Source organism: Xiphophorus maculatus, chromosome 18, assembly GCF_002775205.1.
Source record: "Xiphophorus maculatus strain JP 163 A chromosome 18, X_maculatus-5.0-male, whole genome shotgun sequence".
Lineage (NCBI taxonomy): Eukaryota > Metazoa > Chordata > Actinopteri > Cyprinodontiformes > Poeciliidae > Xiphophorus > Xiphophorus maculatus.
This window is the reverse complement of record NC_036460.1, coordinates 18288344-18308168: the sequence shown is the minus strand read 5'-3', so window position 1 is coordinate 18308168 and position 19825 is coordinate 18288344. Positions and strand designations below refer to the sequence as shown.

The following is a 19825-nucleotide window of genomic DNA, read 5'->3' as shown; positions in this document are numbered from 1 at the left end:
TCTTTATACTCAAAAAATAAATGAATCTTAAAAGTGTGATGTGAATTTGTAGCATTTGGGGCTAACACATAAAATGCTTTGATCTGAACATTGATGCAAAAATTTCAATTTGTACAAAATTATAAAAAACTAGGATCATTCTTATTCCAGTTTGCACCACTCTGTGTTGGTTTGTAACAGATTATGCAAAACTTCATGGCTGCAATGTGACAAAATGTAAAAACAAACAAAAAATAAACAAGGAGTTAGTATGTAAACTGCATTTCTTTATCACCTTTTACAAGTCAAAACCCAAAAGCATACTATATAATTTATTAATTACAGTACATTAGCATGAAACTGTAATTTCACCTGATTAAGTTCCCTTCAGGATTCTGGCAATGAAACGGCATCAAAAACAAGGCCATTAGGAAAACAGAGATCACCAAACCCCACAGAAAAAAAAAGTAACACGTCAAGTTTATAATGATCAGTCAAGCACAGGTTTATATACGATGAAATATCTCTTAAAAAATCTCTTAAAATCCCTGAACATTAGTGAACTCAACCCAGTTTGAACGTCTTGCTGTTAAATGCACTCTCCCACACCATTTCAATGAAAATTAGCTTCTTGAAAGTGTCTGCACTGATTACTAAAGCATGTGAAAAATGCATAGGCAATAGGGTTTTTTTCTTTGTCTTATCCTTTAAAAAAAAAAAAAAAAAAAAAAAAACACATCGGAACTTCAAAGCTCTATTTTACTTGCACGCACGACTAAAAGAAAAGGTGTTAAAAGGAAAAAATACTGCACTGATCACAGAATATTATTTACTTGTTTCCTTTTACCAAATTTGTGCTTAAACTGATTAACATAAAGCCCTTGCAAAAAAGCGAGTGGCAAATCACTTAAAAGGATTTCTAAACAAAGTCAAGCATTTTACTTTAACCAAACAAACAAAACAAAAAGACATAATACAAAAAATGACAAAATAAACACATTTAGTTTTTTTGCAAAGTGATGCATCCCTTTATTGAGAGAAATTATCTTTGAATGCTCCAGAGGGAGCAATCCATCGTGAAACATGGCAGCAATAATGTGAAATTGGAAGCAGGGACTAAAGACATCAATTCTCTGCAGTGCTTCCCTGAGACAGAGAAAAAAGCCCTGGACCGGACAACTTGACAAAAAAAAAAAAACACACTGATAAATCATTTCCCTTTTAAATGTTCAATGTAGAATTTACAACCCGTTACAGCACGATCAATCCATTCTGGTTTGTGTTGGCAGTAACAGCATGGATTTAGGAGGTGGCTAATTACTAAGAGCATAAAAATCAGCAAACATAATTGGAGAAAAGAAGGAACACTGGATAAAAAACAAAACAAAACAAAAAAACACATTCAACATCAAGTTGCAAATCAGCTGTATCTATGTCATTAAAATTTAGAATAAAGATATAAAGTAAGTGTGTGGAGAAACTTTTAAAAATGATACAAATTAGTTATCAAATACAGTGGTTGTATTTTTCATCTTTTTATACAGGAGTGTTTCAACATCAGCTTACCTTATTCATAGGTACCAATCTTATCATTTTAGACTTCTGTAAACATTTCAGATTTTGAAAACTGGTGAACAATCCAACCCTTTTCAGTATATTTAAAACACTAAAAGGAAGTAGCAAAGAAATGTTTCCATTAAAAATTCAATCAGTAAGTTTTTATGCCTTTATGCATGTGCTGGGTCAACCTTTTTAGTACAACGAGAGGAAGCCGGACCGCAGCGTTCCATGTGATCAATTGCAGTTCCATATTTTTAAACCAAGATTGAAACGAAATTCATTCAATTTAAAGGATTCAGAAATGTAATCAAGACACTCATTTGTTCTGATTTTGACTTAAAAGCATCTATATTTTGGGGATGGGTTTGGCTGCGACTGCGATGCTCTCAATAGCACACTCGTCGCTTCCCCGGCGAATTCGGAAGTAGCCTTCCTCGCCCCATTGGGCACCCCAGCTGTTCTTGACAATCCAGTACTTCTGTCCGGTCTTATGGCAGCGGCCATAGCCCACCAGCAGCACTGCGTGGTTGGTCAGCTCGAAGGGATTGATGGAGTCTGCAAGGCCTGTGTGGTGGTAGATGCCTCCTTTATAGGCCATGAAGTCAGGGTACACCTGTAGACAAACACTAATTAATAATAGTTCACCTTTTTCTACCATTTGTTTTGTTGTATGTTGAACAAATTAATGTTATCTTTTCGTTTAGATTTATACCACAATCCACAGTAATACATATTTTAAAATAAAACTTTTGGCATATATGACCTTTCAAGAGTTTATTTATAAGAAGATCTCCATCTTGCAAAGACACATCTAATACATTTTTTAGCAGAGATAAGATTTGCATATGAACATCAGAGAGACATTAAGCAGCTAATGTACCTCCAAAGCAACAGCCATCGGTCCGTTGTTGACCAGTTCCAACATCATGGCCGTCTCACTGCAGCCACCGTAGAATCCGCCTACATAGCCATACTCTGCGGTGTACATTTTGCCACAGTTTGCAGGCACGCCACATGGCGTGTCCTTTGCAGTGTACGGAAAGCAAGACTCATCCACAATGCCAAAATCCTGTACGTATTTCCCAATCAGGTAAGGGAAGCCCCCATCGCAACCTTACAAAGGTAAAAAAAAGTAGAAATCTTTAAGTACCGTAAATAAAACATTTTTTATATGTTTGTTTATCTCACAATAGACTGCAAATATTATTCTACAAACAGAAAATAAACTACATCGGCTTTAGCAGAAAATGTTTTAATTTGTATTAGAAATAATATCTTTTAGAGCAGTGGGCCCCCGGGCCACGGACTGGTACCGGTCCGTGGACTGGTACCGGTCCGTGGACCAATTGGTATGTATTTGAGTTTGGATAATCTTTTATTTTGAAAATCCTTTAACCGGATTCTCTCAGTTACGTCTTGCACGCCAATATTGAGCCCACAAGCAGCAAAAAGTGTAAGAAACAGATCAGATGTCTTTGGAGAGTTTCTTCACGATTTTAGATCGTGCATATTCAACACACCACACACTGCAGGACTTTGTAAGATTGTCGTAAAGGGAAAATTGGGGAAAAAAAAACCAAAACGCTTTAGCGGGAACACCAACATGCAGAAGCATTATCTGACGTCCCCCCTCACATCCCGCAGCAAAATTGCCAAGTCTTGACTGGTCCGCGGTAATAAAAAGGTAGGAGACTACTGTTTTAGAGCATTAGTTTACCTTGAGAGTATTCAGAGCAGGAGACCACTTGTTGAGGACTGAGGACAGGGCTATCGCTGTTGTTGGTGAGGATCCGAACTCGAGCTTCCAGCATTCCCATGGTGGCAAAGGAGTAGCAGCTGCCGCAGGATGCTAAAACACAACAAAGATGGAGAGAAAACACTGCTATGAGAAATAACAACATGGCACAGTGAAAAGACAGCTTTTTAAAAGATGCTTTCTCCCCACTACATGCAAAAGTTAACAACATATAATATATATAATATTCTGTCCCCAGCTGCCTCTGACCTGTGCCTAGCAGGTCAGTGCAAAGTGACTTTAAGCTGGATATTTCCATATAACAGAATGGTCTCGTTGGGGCAGCTACAATAATAAAGTATTTTTTGGACTAAATTCAGCGCTAAATGTTTTTCGATACTCTTGCCACAGCACACTTATCTGACCGTGACAATGTATGCATACCAATAGAATGAGGCAGTCACAGAGGACAGATTAAACAAAGTTTGTATACATGAGTCAGGCATTAGGTTGCTAATAAAACGATCTAAAGGAACAAATTAGCTAAGGAGCAGAGGCCACAGGGATGTGCAGGGCGATTTAATTGCAGTAATGATTCAGGGTGAGACAGTGGAGAGTATATTTGGGACTAAAGTCTTCAGCTTATTAGTAGCAATAAGGTAAAACAGACTTTCGTTTTGATCCATAGTTTCACAAAGTTCTGCAGTTTATGAGAAGACTCGTAGCAAGAACAAAATAAAATCCATTTAACCCATAAGACAGAGCGTTACAGAGGGTTCATAGAACATGATACAATTTTGGTTAGATAAAAATCACAAATATGTTTGTTTCTTTCAATATGTCAATAGTGTCTTTTAGTCCAGAGCCGTCACATTACAGGAAACACATCCATGTGTCTCTAATCTGTTATCAGCAGCACGTGCTCATCATAAGACTGTTTTATATTCCTCCTGATTGCTGCTCAAACTGATGTGATTGATTCGGAGTTGGTCACAGATTCCTCTGTGTTCTTTTACCTCTTTGACAAGTGTCACATTCAGAATTTTATTTCCTCAGGCAGAGGAGATTTTCAAAGAGAGCTATCTTCCAGTGATGCACACAGGCACAGCCTATAGATCACACACTTCGACATCTGTGTGGCTGTTTTTTTATGATGCTTTGTAGAACAAAGAGATTCTGCAAGTGATGAAATTCCTGCAAAGTTCTAAACAGTTGCCCTTCAAATCCAGATCATTGTAAAGATAAATTATTTACAAAGCAAGTTAACCCCGAGGTGAAGAGCTGTCAGGAGTTGAGTAAAGGGAGGGATTTCCAGACCTTAGATTTTCAAGCACAGCTCACAATAGCTAACAAGAAAAAGAAGAAGAAGAATGCTCTACCAAAACAGAACAGCAGGGAGACAACAGATTTCAAGCTCGATTATGCAGGGACATTTCTCATCCATCTCATTATAGATACATTTACAAGGTAAAACGCTTCTTCTCCAACTGTTAATGTGCAATGTTTTCATGTTGATGTAAATGCCTCATATCTGAAATCCCCCTATCTTACTTAAACGATAGGGGGAACAGAAGGAAAGAGAATTTAGTCAATACTTTGATCAGCATGAGCAACTGTTTTCACTAAGCGAGTTATCACTGGGCAGTGTAAAGTCCTCAGGAGGACATTGCAGAAGCCTCTTTTTAGCAACCCTGCTGCCACAAGTAATTTCTCTTCTCCAGCTGGAAACACTTAGCAGAAGTATCTGCTCATTTAAAAGACACAGCAAAGCAGGAAATAAATGTTTCATGTAATTTGTTCAAATAACTGAAATGCAAGAAATGTAGATCACATTTGGTACGTAGATATGTCAAACGTTTTGTGAAAAACTGGACTCGACCCATGCAATAAAAATAAAATAAGCTCCGTAGCCCTCCACAGTACATTGAAGGGCTATTGCATTGAAGCACTTTGGATTTCTCTAGATGCTTAAACCCCACCCTATAGAGGCTCTCTCAGATACTCGAAGCACTCCGCTACTGTAATCTCTCCACTCACTCACAACAGTGTGCAGAAAACAGGAAGAGAGCAGCAAGCAGACCCAGAAGGGCAAAGAGGAAAGGAGGCAAAGCGAGTGGTGAAATAGTTTCCGAGTGGAAATTATTACTGGCAGCTGTCAAACGTAAACCTGCATCCGATCCTTCAGGCCATTCCAATAATAGTGCTTGAAATTTTCAGTTCCTTTGAATTAAAACAATAACACTTGAGTTTCTCACTTAGACTAGCTTCAAAAAGTCAAAAAGATAAAAAAAAAAAAAAAAATCAAATTTTAAAAAGGAAATGAATTGATCAAAAGAACACCTTGTCAAAATTATTATACGATTGTAATGAAAGGTCACCTTGATTTCTCACAGGGCTAACAAAGCTGACGCCATCAACGTTTCTCCAGTCCCAATGTTCGGGGAGGGCTGCCGCCATCTTGGCTAAACCAGCTTCCACAGGAGCAGGCCGAACACGTCTGAAGAATACATCAAGAGGCAGTTTTAAAGGGGAAAACCTGCGCCACACATCTGTGGCAAGCAAATGGCAATTCAATCAATAAAGATCATCATAAATTGATGTTATTTAGCAGGAAATCAGATTTATACACTGCCTATCACGCAAAAAGGATGAAATGAAGCACTCACACAGGGATACGAGAGGCAGGGCCACCTGCTCTGTAATGCAGTTCTTGCAAAGTGTACATCTCATGCTCAGGATACGCCACAGCCTTCCAGGAGCTCTGAACGGTGTTGATTAAATCAATGAAGTCCCAGTTGTTTTTATACGGCTTCGGGAGCAGTCTGGGGAAAGAGTAATGAAAGAGCTGATTCAGATTTTATCCAAGGAAACAAACTAAGAAAAAGCATCCACTTTAAGGACATACTGGACATTTCAGGTTTGTGTACAGTGCTAACATAAAATCTACAATTAAATTAAAAAATACAACATATAGGATCCAATTAGGCTTGTCTCTCATATTAAAATACAAGCAGATATCCAACATCATTTTCATTAAGCCCACATTTCTGTAGTAAGTGTTTTTATTGATATCTTGTAATACTCTAATCCCTACCACATTGTTTCTTTACTAGCTATAAGCTGACAATCGTCTAAATTACCAGAAATAAAGAATTTCAAGCGTCATTCTGTGTGCAATTGAGAATGCATGTGAGAAAAAGATAGAAAGAAAAATTTCAGTTAGAGGTACAAAACAGTGGAGACATTTACTAAACTTTCTGCAAACAAAACTCTTGCCTTGAATCATGTTATCACAGAAAGCAGTTTCATGTGACCAGAAACTGTATGCTCAGGCTTTCATAGCAAAAGTCAGATAGTTAGATAAGGTTTCCTCACACACATGAGGGGAACTATTGAGGAAGAAAAAAATCTAATATGACGCAGAAATGTAAGAATTGCACATTAGCTCTTCTTGTATTCCTCTGGATCCCTCGCAAGTTATGATTACCAGTTCAAATTCCTAGCATTTTTACTTTGCCAAAATACTCCCAACTGGTCATAATTTAGGTACCCGCTGCTGAAGACCGGCTTAGAATCTGCTCTGGGTGGCACAGGCTTCACCCTCTTGCCCACAAAACAGGCCCAGTTGCGCCCCAGCACATCGTGGACCCATCCTGGCAGGGTTTGGTCACAGTAGCTGGTCACCTTGGAGCCTTCCTGGGTGTACTGCAAGAGTCAGCAGACAAACAAATTATGACTTCTAGTCTTATACACACAAACACACACTGTACTTCTCTGCAAAAATAAAACTTTTAAAAGGTAAATTATTTACAGTAATTTTTTTAAATGGTGTTCTTTATATGCAAACTCAGTGCCAGTAACAACTTCACATATACTCAAAAATTGGGCTTTCTGTGAAACATTTGAAGTGTTCTTCAGATGGTTTGACACAGCAAACTTCTTAAAATAATTTTATAGATAACACGGTGGAAAACTTTGACTTTATTAAAGATTTTGTATAATCGTTAAATCATGCAGCTTAGCATACAAATATATATACTCCCCAACTAATCTTTAGACAAGTGTTCCTTAGAAAGTTGTTCACAAAAAAAGTATTTTTGTCATCAGCAAGGTCCAAACATTATGTCTCAATATTTGGCCACCCTTCTTATAATTGTCTGACTTTACTTAAATTGGATGGTTTGCTGCTACAAACCCTACTTTTAAACAAGATCTATATATTTTCATTTTCTAGGGTAATTCTTGCAGCTTTATTAGAAGAAGAAGAAGAAGAAGAAGAAAAAGAATTACTTTATTCATCCCAGCAGGGAAATTATTTCGCAGTTACAGCAAGAATTTTTTATACACAGATTAACACACACACGACGGGAGCTGCGTCTGCAGGCAGCCAGCTGAGCCGGCGCCATTTTTGAAGGAGGACATGAGGCAAAGGTCGTCGGGACCGGCGACTTGATGATTAGCTTGATTTGTCTACTTCAAAACCAGTTCATGTGTTTGGGATCAACCTGCCTTTAGGACAGTTTCAATGCTTTTCTCATCTGTCAAAAACATTTACCTCAGATGAAAGGAAATTAGATACGACATTCAAAACGATTTTATGGTCAGAAAAGCCAAAGATTAAGCTACTTGGCCACAATGATAAGAAAGCAAGGAACATTAAAACTCTCTGGAATGGTAGAAGCAGCATCATGCTGCGGCTACAGTTAGTTGCCAACGGTAGTGTACCATAAAATTTATAAGAACACTAAATAAGAAGAAAACACATCAAACTAGGTTAAGAACTCATAAAGCAGGATAACATTAAACCTTTAGGGTAGCTACCGACCTCAAGTCTTCAGAAACTTTCTGGACTACGCTAAAAGTCAAGTACATGACTGGACCCACTAAATTTAAAAGAGCTCTGTTGTGTCTCCAAATCCACCATGATGATAGTGACAAATATTTGTGAAAGTATTGCATGTACATGTTTGAGAATGTATAAAAATTGTGACCCTATCTGGATAAGATAAATTGCACAGTAAATGTTGTGCATTTAAACATGGATTTAAATAGTCATTGAAGTCGTTTGTTGCATATGCATTTGACCCAAAAAGAATGACTCAATTAATTAAAAACCCACAATCATGTCTATGACAAGAATGCATGTATGTACTGTACACTTGTTACTGGCACTTTTGGCGATTTCAATAAAAAAACCAAATCAGGTGTTTATTGAATCACAGGTTCCAGAAGACAGTATGATACAATAAAACCTTGCAAGTCATACATCTTAACAGATAATGAGGAAGTTAAATCAGAGGAGGGAAAATAAAATGGCTGGGAAACTTCCCTCAGCTCATTGTCATGTGAGTGACAAGAAAATAGCACATGACCAGGTGCTTAACTTTAACTTTGCTGCTTTGAACTTCGTCCACCAATCTTTACATACAATCAGAGGAAATGAGAAAGGGTGAAAGCACAGTTAAAAAAAAAATTCAACAGCAAACCCACCACATTTCCACTTAACTCATAGTCAAATGACAGATTTGACTATGAGTGAATCAGCAGAGCAACACATGCAATATTAGATGTGTTTTGGAGTATAATTAGAGCTAAAAAAAACCTGAATTTGTTTTACTGTTACCTTGAAAAAGGCAAACCATTTGTAGCCACCGAGCACCACCTCAAAGCCCTGGTTGTAGATGAGGGTGAAGAAGCCTGTGGTTCCCAGCTCATCTGTGGCTACAGACAGTTTCTCCAGGGTCACAGTCACTGTGCTCCCACCTGTGGCTGAAGAGAAAACTAACATGAAATCACATGACTTCATAACAGTCTATGTAACCTCTCAACTATCAGAACGCCTAATGTAGTTTTTATATTTCATTTCCTATGTTATTTCTGAGACATAACAATTATAAGCAAAGAAATGTAACACTGAGTGAAACTTATAATGATGTAAGCTGTCAGCTTTCTTTATCTGAAAAAGGCCTCAATGTGTCACATGATGTCAAAATGAATTAGCTGCTATTTCCTTCTTAGCTTCTTACCTTCAACAGAGCAGTTGACGGTCTTGTCGTGTCCCCCTTTGGACACCTGGAACACCCATGTCCCCAGCAGGTCTTCATAGGTGCAGTTAGCTGGTGTGTCCCCCAATGACCCCTCAACCCAAAGCAGGAACACACACACGAGAACAGCGCTGAACCTCATATTCACTCACTGCTAGCTTTACCTGCACAGACAAACACTGGGGAACCCACCCCGGTGTAAAGACAACAGCGTTCACCCTGACTGTCAGGCACCTGTCCTGCTATTCTGCCCTTTTAACGGGCAGTAAGTGGCGGAAACTCAAAGTTTACCCTCAATTTAACTTGTTCCGTCAAGATGGTTCGCCACAGCTTGCGACACAATACGCATGCGCGGCAAACGGCTTCCTGTGTATCCCAGATGCTATGTGAAACCCAAAATGATGACTTTTATTTAGTATTTTATAGACAATTCATTGATAAAGAGCCTAAGTAAAATCTGTGTAAACTCAATAATAACCTCGTGAGTGCAAGACATCACACACTTATGGCAAACAAGAAGCAATAAAACGCAATAAATCACATTTTCTACAAAAATTGACGTGCACGGCGGCAATCCTCTTGTTGCAGTGTGTTCTTTGTTTCTTCTTCCCCTTTTTAGTTTCGCTTTGTCCAGAGTGGTTTTATGTAGTCACATGACCACTGATGAGGAATTAAACAGAAAAGGTATTGTGAAGTAAAATCAAAGGTAATCAATGTGTGACCTCAATTACAGACACAAATTGATCAATCATTTACAAGCAGTGAATTAGCGCTGAACACACTCTTGTTCTGTATCGCCAAGAATAACAGAGATTCAGCAACAGCCTTTAAATTATGCACTTAATCATTTCAGTTATATAACACTATTATTTAGATTGTTCAAGGTCTACATTTTAACGAAAAGCCTCTTTTCTAAAAGACTTTTCATAATATTTTCTATTGTCTATTATTTTTTATTCCAATGCAAGGAAGGAAATATGAACACTGCCTAGATAGATTAATATTGATTATCTTACACCCAAATGAATGTTGTTCAGAGTATACGTTGATTGAATTAACCCTCTGATGCGTGAGTGACTGACTATACAGTTTTCCGTGAGTGTTTTTTTTTTTGACCCGGGTACAATCAATGTTTGTTTGTTTTTTTGCTACTTTTGTCATTTTGATTCAAAATAATGTTTTGTATAATACGTTCTGTGTTTTATTTCACACAAGAATTATTTAATGTTTGAAATATTTTCATTTTTCACTTTTTTAATCATTTTTAGAACAATTTGTACTATATTTGTGACAATTTGTAGAACATTTTTAAAACAAAATGATGAAATGTCAATAATGGACGATGTCAACATCCATTATGTGTGTGAGTTTGGGCATGGGGGAGAGGGGTGTGAAACAGCACGTTTCTTGAGACTAGGTGGCTAAGCAAGCTAGCTAACATTACTGTCTGAATTCTATTATGATATGTGTATCATGCATGTACAGTTAGTGTATGTATGTGTGTGTATTTATTTATCCATCCAACCATCAATCTTCTTCTGTTTATCCAGGGTCAGGTTGCGGGGGTAGCAGCCTAAGTAAGGGGGCCCAGATTTCCCTCTCCCCAGGAACTTGTTCCAGCTTCTCTAGGGGAATCCCAAGGCATTCCCAGGCCAGCCAAGAAACATAGTCCCTCCAGCGTGTCCTGGATCTTCCTCTGGGTCTCCTCCTAGTGGGATGTGCCCACACCACCTCACCAGAGAGGCGTCTGGGAGGCATCCTAACCAGATGCTCCTCTCGACGTGAAGGAGCAGCAGCTCTACTCTGAGTCCCTCCTGGACATCTGAGCTTCTCATCCTATCCCTAAGGGAGAGCCCAGATACCCTACGGGGAAAACTAATTTCGGCCGCTTGTATCCGTGACCTCGATCTTTAGGACATGACCCAAAGCTCATGACCATATGAGGGTAGGAACGTAGATCGACCGGTAAATCGAGAGCTTCGCTTTTTGACTCAGCTCTCTCTTCACCATGACAGACCTGTACAGCTTCCGCTTCACTGCAGACGCTGCACCAATCCGCCTGTCGATCTCCCGCTCCATTTTTCCCTCATTGGTGAACAAGATCCTGAGATACTTGAATTCCTCCACTTGGGGCTGGACACCCCTCTCCCCAATCCGGAGAAGCCACTCTATTATTTTCCAGCTCATTTATTTATGCATTTATTTATATAGCTATGAATTTTTATTTTATTTATTAAGATGATAAAAGAAAGAACCTTGAACACACTGATCAACAGGTTTTGCATGTCATTCAACACACACTCTCTCTTGGTTTTCTTATTCAGACACACAGAGACACACACGGGCACGCACACACAAATAATACACACGTACAATAAAGTATAGGCTGTAATGTTAGCTAGTTGGTTAGATAAGTAGTGTTAGCTAACTTTGAAGAAGGCTAATATGTTGATTTGTGACAATAACACTGTCACAATATTAATGATTGACACATACACACACATATTTGTGAGGTAAAAAATAAAGATAATACTTATGTAAGAGTTCTTGCTATGTAAAATATTATTACTCAGAGGTGACACTTAGGACTCAGTGTGTATGGTTAACAAAAAAATGGCTTCCTGACAGTGACAGTTGGTAAGGAACAAAGATTCCCATTAAATTTCATAGGAAATGAATGCGGGTCATTTTGGACTCACTCACAGGAGAATGGGATAGTAATATAAAACATGCTATTTTTTAAAATGTATAAAAGGTCAATTAAAATTTTGAATTGCATGATATCAGTAACATATTTTTTGAGGAATACCTGGAATAAGAAGTGATGAAAACTTTTCATTACAAAGATATTGCAAAAAGATGACCTCACCGGGTCAAAAAGGACCCACTTATGCATCAGAGGGTTAAATCTAATTGAACTGAAATTAATCGAGCTGCACAATTACATAATTGCGAGCATTATTCCCTTGTGTTTTTGAAGGTCCTGGATTTAATCTTTTCAAATATCAGGAAGCCTAATTCTGATGTATTTCATCGCTTGTTATTGCTGACATATATGCAATAATAAGCAGTGAAATGTAATATTGAGCGTATTATATCAATATTAGATAACAGCTAATCATCTTAGCATTATTTATCAGAAACAGGCCTTGAAGTGTCACAGGATATCAAATATTATCTCCAACAAAGTAGTTGACTGTCACGGCTGATTTTTGGGGTGTATAACTTCACCCCAACATGTCCACATGTATGCATTGCATACAAAAAATGCTTATAGGTCACCAATAAATTACATTGTATTTAACTGTGCTGTAATGTGTTAACTTCACAGTTATGCAGAACGACGAGTGTCAACAACTAAAGGTTTTAATTTTCTATACAGACATTTTTAATCCTGTAAAAAGTATGTTTTCAAAAATGAATTTAAGTTCAAGTCTGCGCTTTATGTGCTGCTGTTATGTTAAAAGGACCATAATGCCTTATGCAATCAGAATACAAGGCAACATGACAATGAACATTAGATCTCGCAGCAAGAGAAAGTCAGATGTCAACTGAGATTTTGAGATGCTGTTCAGACCATGTTTGCTGTCTTTGTCCGTCACATCCAAAATTGTGTGTTCTAACAATCTCTGTGGGAGAATTTTCTCCTCACTTGTTCGCTGAAAGAGGTCAGAGAGTCAGCCTGCCTGTTGTCATGTTTGTGTGTGGGTGTCAATGCCTGCTGATGGCTCTGTTATTAAAGGGGTTAAAGAGCTTATTTTAGCTGGCGGGCACTTAAGGGAAGTGCTGGAGGCTTTTATCACCATGGTAACCATGACATGGACTGACTCATCTCCTTGACAGACCATAATAAGCACTCATCTGAAGAAGGGACTGAAGAGGAATTAGTCACGCAGTCTCATTAGTGCCATTACGCTGTGTTGAGGTGCGAATGCATGTGATTGCATTGCTTTTGGGACCATGTGTAGGTTATTGCATTTATGGGATTTTATGCCTGCAGGCGAGCACATACATGCGTGCAATAAAGCTAAGAGAAGAGTGGGAAGCTAGATGGGTGATGTTTCGAATGTTAACAGGCTGAACCCACTAAGCCTCGGTGAGTGACTCATTGAAAGTCGTGTTTCAATCTTGATATAGTTCTCGCTTTCACAGGCAGGAAATTAAAACTCTAACAACTCTGGGTTCAGCTTTATTGGCAGCCAGAGATTTGTTCTCTGCCTGCTCTGATTCCTCTCTGCCACTTTTACATGTTTTCTTCTTCATTCAAGCCTTTTTTTTTATTCCTCAATTTCCGTTCACTGAAGTCTTCTTCTTTGTTAGTTATTTCCTCATGTATGTAAGAGTTACTTCATTTACAGCTTAAACAAACACAAAGAATAATTTTTTGAATATTAAATAAATTATTTCTACCCATCCTCAACGGAATGCTTTTATGGACATTAATCACATTGTGGATGTTTTCTATCCTGGTTTTCAGTGCAAGATTAACATTGTACTAAAACAGCACAGTTCAGGATTTTTCATCCTTTTAGTAATCAACTCTGAGAGTTCTGTGATTCTCGTACTTTGAGATCTTATTGCAGCATTTTAATGAGGACCGGATTGTTTTTTCACGTTTGAAATACTGGGTTGGGATTAAAGGTGTTGAACTGTATTGTATTGATCACTTTCCTATTTAAGTGATCAAATGCTTCGTGTAAATATCAAACAATGTTTGCCCCATTCGGTTCTTCTTTCTTGAAGGGTTCCTCAGAGCTCAATTCTTGATCCTCTTCTTTTTTATTTGTACCTGGTTCCTTTGGAGTCTATTTATAACAAACATGGCATTTCCTTCCACTGCAACTTCCTGATTTACCTACTTCTTGCACCTAATAATCCATGTTTCCAACCCCTAATAAACTGCCTTGATGGTGTCAAAGCTTGGATAACTCTACATCTTTTGGGCTTCAAGGAAAGAAATATAGATATTTTATCAAAGACCCTGCTTATTCATTTTTGTTCCCTCGAGTCATTCATCAAAAAGCATGTAACAAACTATGGACTCAGATTTTAAATGTAATAAACAGATCAGCTTTGTTTTGCAAAAAAATTATTCCCTTTAAGGTAAAGGGAATAACTAAGGTATGACTTGAAGATAATTTATGCTTTTATCTTAATTTGTCTCAACTATTACAATGCATGTAATAATGGTGTCAGTCAAGCATACTGTTTTATATCTGCAGCTTATTAAAATTGCTGCTGCCCCCGTCTTTTAACTGGTTCACTGAGATATGAGCCCATCTTACCAGTCACGTCCTTCCTTGATTATCTCCCTGTGAATCACATAATTAATTTCAAAATGCTAATGTTGACTTATAAATGCTGAAATGGTCTTGCTCCTTCATTCCTCTCTGGTTTACTTCAGCCTCATCTTCCATCACAGGTCCTTGAATCAGCCAACCTGCTGATTTTAATTGTTCCAAAACCTAGGCAGAAAATTAGAGAAGATTAAGTTTTTTCTGTTGTGGCTCCCAAACTTTGGAATACATGGTCTTTGAATATTAGACAGGCATGTTCACTTCCTGCTTTTAAGTCTCTTAAAAACAAATTTTTTTCAATACCATTTGCCCCATTACCATAATGTTGTACAACACTGGGTGAACATGCATGCTGTTTTAAAATATGCTTCATAAATAAATTGTATTTTCACCTAAATAGTAGTATTATTTATGCATTTGTACTGATTTGTAAAAGCATTCATATCTGATTTTTTGATACAATGCAACCACAAATGTACGGTTTTATGACATAAACTAAGATTTTTCATTTTTATTTTCCTGAAAAGTTAATTTAGAATTATTGAGATCGGGTGGAGAGTTTTTATAGACATCTGTTTTCAAGTCCTGTCACAGTTTCTCAATTGAATTTTTGTCTGAAATTTGACTGGACCAAACACAAGAACATGCTTTCATCTAAATTAAGTTAAGATGTTAATACAGGTTGAGGGGAAAGGCAGTGTCTCAACCTCACATTTAATGTGTATTTGAGACACATCTCAACACATTAGATGTGTTCTATAGTGTTTGCTCTCTAGTGAACAAACACTATAGAACATATAGTGTTTGTTCTACAAACAAACACTATATGCAAAAAGTGTCTCTGCTGCATAATTTCCTTTCCATTTCACAATTATGTACTAATTTGTGTTGGTTGATAACATTAAATGCCCAGTAAGTGCATTCAATTTAGTTTTAGTGATGAGAGTTGGGAAGAAATTGCCATGATGCCTTCTTGGTTCATTTTATGAAATGGGGTCTGGCCCTGTCTGCATTTAATTTAATTTATTATTGCATTTATGCAAGAATAAGTAATTTATGAAGCAGTCAACAGTTCAAAGTGGTTGAGTCATCATCAGCGCTGTTACATACTTGATGAGATTTGACTGACTATACTTTTACATGATGTCTGAAAGGAATCAGCCTACTGATTCTGCTCATTTTAGTGTTGTTTTAGCATGCCTTAATGGGAGTTTTATGATCATTTTAGTACTTAAGGGTTTTTAATTGTCCGAAGCGTGTCTGATGTTATCTCTCAGCAGCAACACTGCCTCCCTCTATTGTTTGTCGTCCATACAGATTGATCAGAATGAAGAAAATCAAAAACAAGTTTGCGTTTTATGTGGAGTCTCTCATGACAAAGTGAGAAACTCAAGTTAATCACTTTAATCTTACACTGTTTGCACTTAAGTGGACTCATCTGGTGGAACATCATGGCTGGTTATCCATGCAATACATCCATACCTGAGCAAAGTGCAACAAAAGGTTTTCACCTTGATAAAATTTATGTTCTTGCCCCATGAACATGATGCTTCCCTTATACTTTGGAAATACTGCATAAATGTCTTTATACAAAAAAAAAAAAAAAATCTTAACCTTAGCCTTATTTTAGCACTAAACCAAGCCCTCATTTATTAAAAACAGGAAAATACGTGATTTTATTTGATCTCAGGTTCATCACCATGGTGATGGGAGGTCTCCATCAGTTGGTGTGCAGTCACCTAAGAATCCTCACAGGAATAGAAAAACAAAAACACAGCCTGACACTCACTGTTAACCACATACTGTCATGACACCCCTTTGCCCACTCAGATTTTATATATAGACCCCACCCGATTGCACTAAACCAGTCTCATTCTATTTACATACAACTGGCAGCAGTAAATGGAGGCTGTCAGACACTGTGTGAGGATTACTCACTGCATCACAGGGTTTTTCCAACCAGAAAGAGGGATACAACAAAGTAGAAGAATTGTTTTATGGGCAAATTAAAGTTCAAAAACTTTTCAGTATCACTGATATTGTGTTACCAGATCTAATAATCTAAAAAACACTAATGTGCGAATTACAGAGAATTTGTTGTTACAATGGCAAATGTTAAAGGAAGGATGGCATCACATCACCCTGACTCATACATCTGCATAGTGGGATCATTAAAAATTAACTGGACCTATGCACTATTATGTCAGTCACAAAACTTACAATGGGAGTCCCGATTTTGTGAAATTCATTTTTTGCACTTTTAGAGTAAAATAAGGAACAAAGGGAGATGAAGTGTTAATTAAAAGGTTCTGAAACTACTAGCAGGGTCAACAAAAAGGGTCAGACTGGTAATTAAGTGTCTGACAGTCCGAGGAAGAAGTGTTATAGATGGGCAAAAATGACTTCTACGGGAGTTTGCCTCCACCTGCACACCCTGTGCCCTTGCAAGTAACATAGACCTCCATTAAATTGATATATCAGCTCGACAGGGAAGTCACAAAATAGAAAATGAAAGAAATGTTGGCCTGAAAACTGATACACTTTCCAGTGTCATGATGTTGCTCAAGCTGGGAATCCTCCCATAGTCCCCAGTAATAATAACTTGCTGACCACGTATTCAATAGCATGACAGAAAACATTTTCACCCTTTTTGTACAAATGTAATCCAAGTTTCCCAATGCAAGATGCGACTTGACTTATTTTGTTTACATCAGTGGTTCCTGGACCTGATTCTCAGAACACACATAATTTTTACTTCTACATTATTGTGTATAAATCCTAAAAATAAATGATGGCTCTTGAGCAGGTCTCTGCTGAATGAGAATGCAATCTGCAGGTAATTTGTCCGTTTGAAACAGGATGCAGAAACATCTCAAACCTGCTACACAGTGTAACATGAGGACAAAGGCTGATTTAGACATGCTCTCTAGTATTTTCAATCCTCCATAAATCTTTACAGAAGAAGAAAATCCAATTTCTTCAACCTTTTTTAAAGCCACAAATATCTCTTTTTTTTAGTTGTGTTGATTCATTGTCAGGCTGGGTCAAGGACCCGGTCAGATTGCATTGAATGCCAGGCTGAACTTCTCTTGATTTTATTTTCAAGTCGGTAATTAAAACCAGACATATTCACTCTAGGATGCACTTAATGTAAGGTTTACATTTTTGTTATAGGCATATAAAGAAGATTTTTCTTCAAAATGTTTCACATTTCAACTGGATTTCTTATTTACGAATAAATAACTAATAAATTAATAACAATAACAACAACAATAACTGAATAACATTTTGCTGAAAGAGAGCGGATTATTAAATTTAAAATCCAAGTAACTTCTTCCAATTTTCTACAGGCTGTTTGATGAATGACTTGAGTCAACCAAAATTAATAAACCGATACCGTGAAGTTCTTTTATGACTCAAAAAAAAAAAATCTATAATTTCAAGTTTTCAATGTCAATAAAATAGTTTCACCAGGGCCAGCCTAAAGCTAAATGGGGTCCATTTCAAAATTTTACTTGCTACCCCTCTTGCAGCCCACCGGGACACCCCCGCTTCATTTGGTGCACACTGTAAATTTAAGATAACATATTTTAATATTAATAATTGAGCCATTGATGAAGGCAGGTATCTGGAATTGTTTATATATCCCATTCAAGACTGTTGAAAGTATGTTTTTGAAAGTGGCCGCTGTAAATAAACTGTGTAAATATTGGCTTGTTTCTCTGACTTACTCAATTGCTTTTGCAGTAATTCCAGAGCTTCAATATTGACTCCATATGGTAAAGAAGGAGTCAAGATTAACTGGTTGTGCTGAGCAGATAAAGGAAATAAAAAAAAAGTAAAAGTTTCTTTTACATTTGCAGCTTGCATGAAATGTGACCACAGCTCAGACACAAGTCAATAAATGAACTACAAAAGTAACATTTTCTATTGTATGCTTCTAATATAACTACACACAAAATTTAATTTGTTTGCACATGTACACTTTTAATTTCAATCAGAAGTTTACAATATTTTATATACTGTGTTAACATTACTTAAGAAATTTGAACTTCTCTAAAACTGCACTTTTGAAAAACAGGAACAAAGGTAGAAGTTGGCTTATAACAATTACACAACTGTTTCCATATTTGAAGCTAAGGGCTCTTCAGGGGCCCCACCCAGGATAGGTACCTAAGCAGTGGCTAAGTCATGGTTTGCCTCAGGCTTGCTCTGAGTTTTAACATAGCATTCTGTCAAAATGTTCATCTTTGAGTTAAACATGTTACTCATAGATGGTAACTTGTTCAGTTCAGTTTTGTTTTCAGGTTGAAAAGATAAAACTGTATCCATGATAGACCATGATATATAGAGGGAACTTGCCAGAGATTCATAAGGCTCATATTGAAAAATGGATAGTCCCTCAAATAATCTGTTATTGACACAGATCCTGCAAATGAGCCTGTTACCATATTACACGTAAAGCACGTCACGCCCAGATAACTTCAAAAGTAAAAAATAGCCTCAATTTCTGTTCTTGTTTGCTTAGTTGCATGTCAGGCTTTCCATCTACTTGAGTCATTTGCTCATTTGCAACAATTCTGTGGTTTCAGAGCAATTTCTTTGCAAGAGGCACAAAGAGATGGAAAAAGGTAAGTGCGGAACTGAGTGACAGAAGGGCATAAAAGAGGGTGAAGTGGATAGATCAGGAGATGATGAGGAGAGTGAATAAACTGTAGCAGGATAATTTTGCTGTCTTGACCTGTACACCTGAAGATAGATGAATGCAATGGTTTTTGAGGGGTAAGGAGAGGTGGCTGTTTTCAGGATATACTCATATTGAAGGCCTTTTACCATGTCATAATGATTTCTATATGACATGGAAGGAAATGGAGGGTGAAGTAAATATCACAGAGGGTGTTGAGGTGCTGTCAAGCAGCCTTCACTGACTATGTCCAGCAAATTGGCCAGAAACTGACAGACAACTCTCTCCAAGTACTGTCAGCAATAAAAAGGAGAGTTTTTTTGTCTTTTTTAACCATTAATAAATAACGGATGAGCGGAGCATTAGTGATGATCCATGTCATCTGAATGTGGGACTTTGAAGATATTTAAAATGCGTTCATCACATTTGCAAGTGCATCTTAAAATCCTCTTTTATCTGTGTTGAAGATGAATGTTATATATGCTTTCGCTCGGCACCATAAACAATCAAAAATCTGACAAAACAG

At 37.4% G+C, this 19825-nt stretch overlaps 1 protein-coding gene across 1 annotated transcript; it reads right to left on the bottom strand.

The window, feature by feature from the left end:
- Positions 1-978: 978 nt before the first annotated feature.
- ctsc (cathepsin C) lies at positions 979-9645 on the bottom strand. Its single transcript, XM_014470362.2, has 8 exons — positions 9301-9645; positions 8898-9043; positions 6825-6979; positions 5941-6096; positions 5653-5771; positions 3257-3388; positions 2420-2652; positions 979-2152 (listed from the first exon to the last, which is right to left on the bottom strand). Exons 1-8 carry the CDS (start codon positions 9458-9460, stop codon positions 1886-1888), a joined length of 1368 nt encoding a protein of 455 aa, XP_014325848.1. The 5' UTR covers positions 9461-9645; the 3' UTR covers positions 979-1885.
- Between the last annotated feature and the right edge of the window lie 10180 nt (positions 9646-19825).

Coding starts and splice junctions, on each gene's coding strand:
- ctsc (XM_014470362.2), bottom strand. CDS start 9,460: ATGAGGTTCAGCGCTGTTCTCGTGTGTGTGTTCCTGCTTTGGGTTGAG. Junction 6,097..6,824: donor AAGCCGGTCTTCAGCAGCGG/GTACCTAAATTA, acceptor CTCTTTCCCCAG/ACTGCTCCCGAAGCCGTATA. Junction 2,653..3,256: donor CTGCTCTGAATACTCTCAAG/GTAAACTAATGC, acceptor TACCTTTGTAAG/GTTGCGATGGGGGCTTCCCT.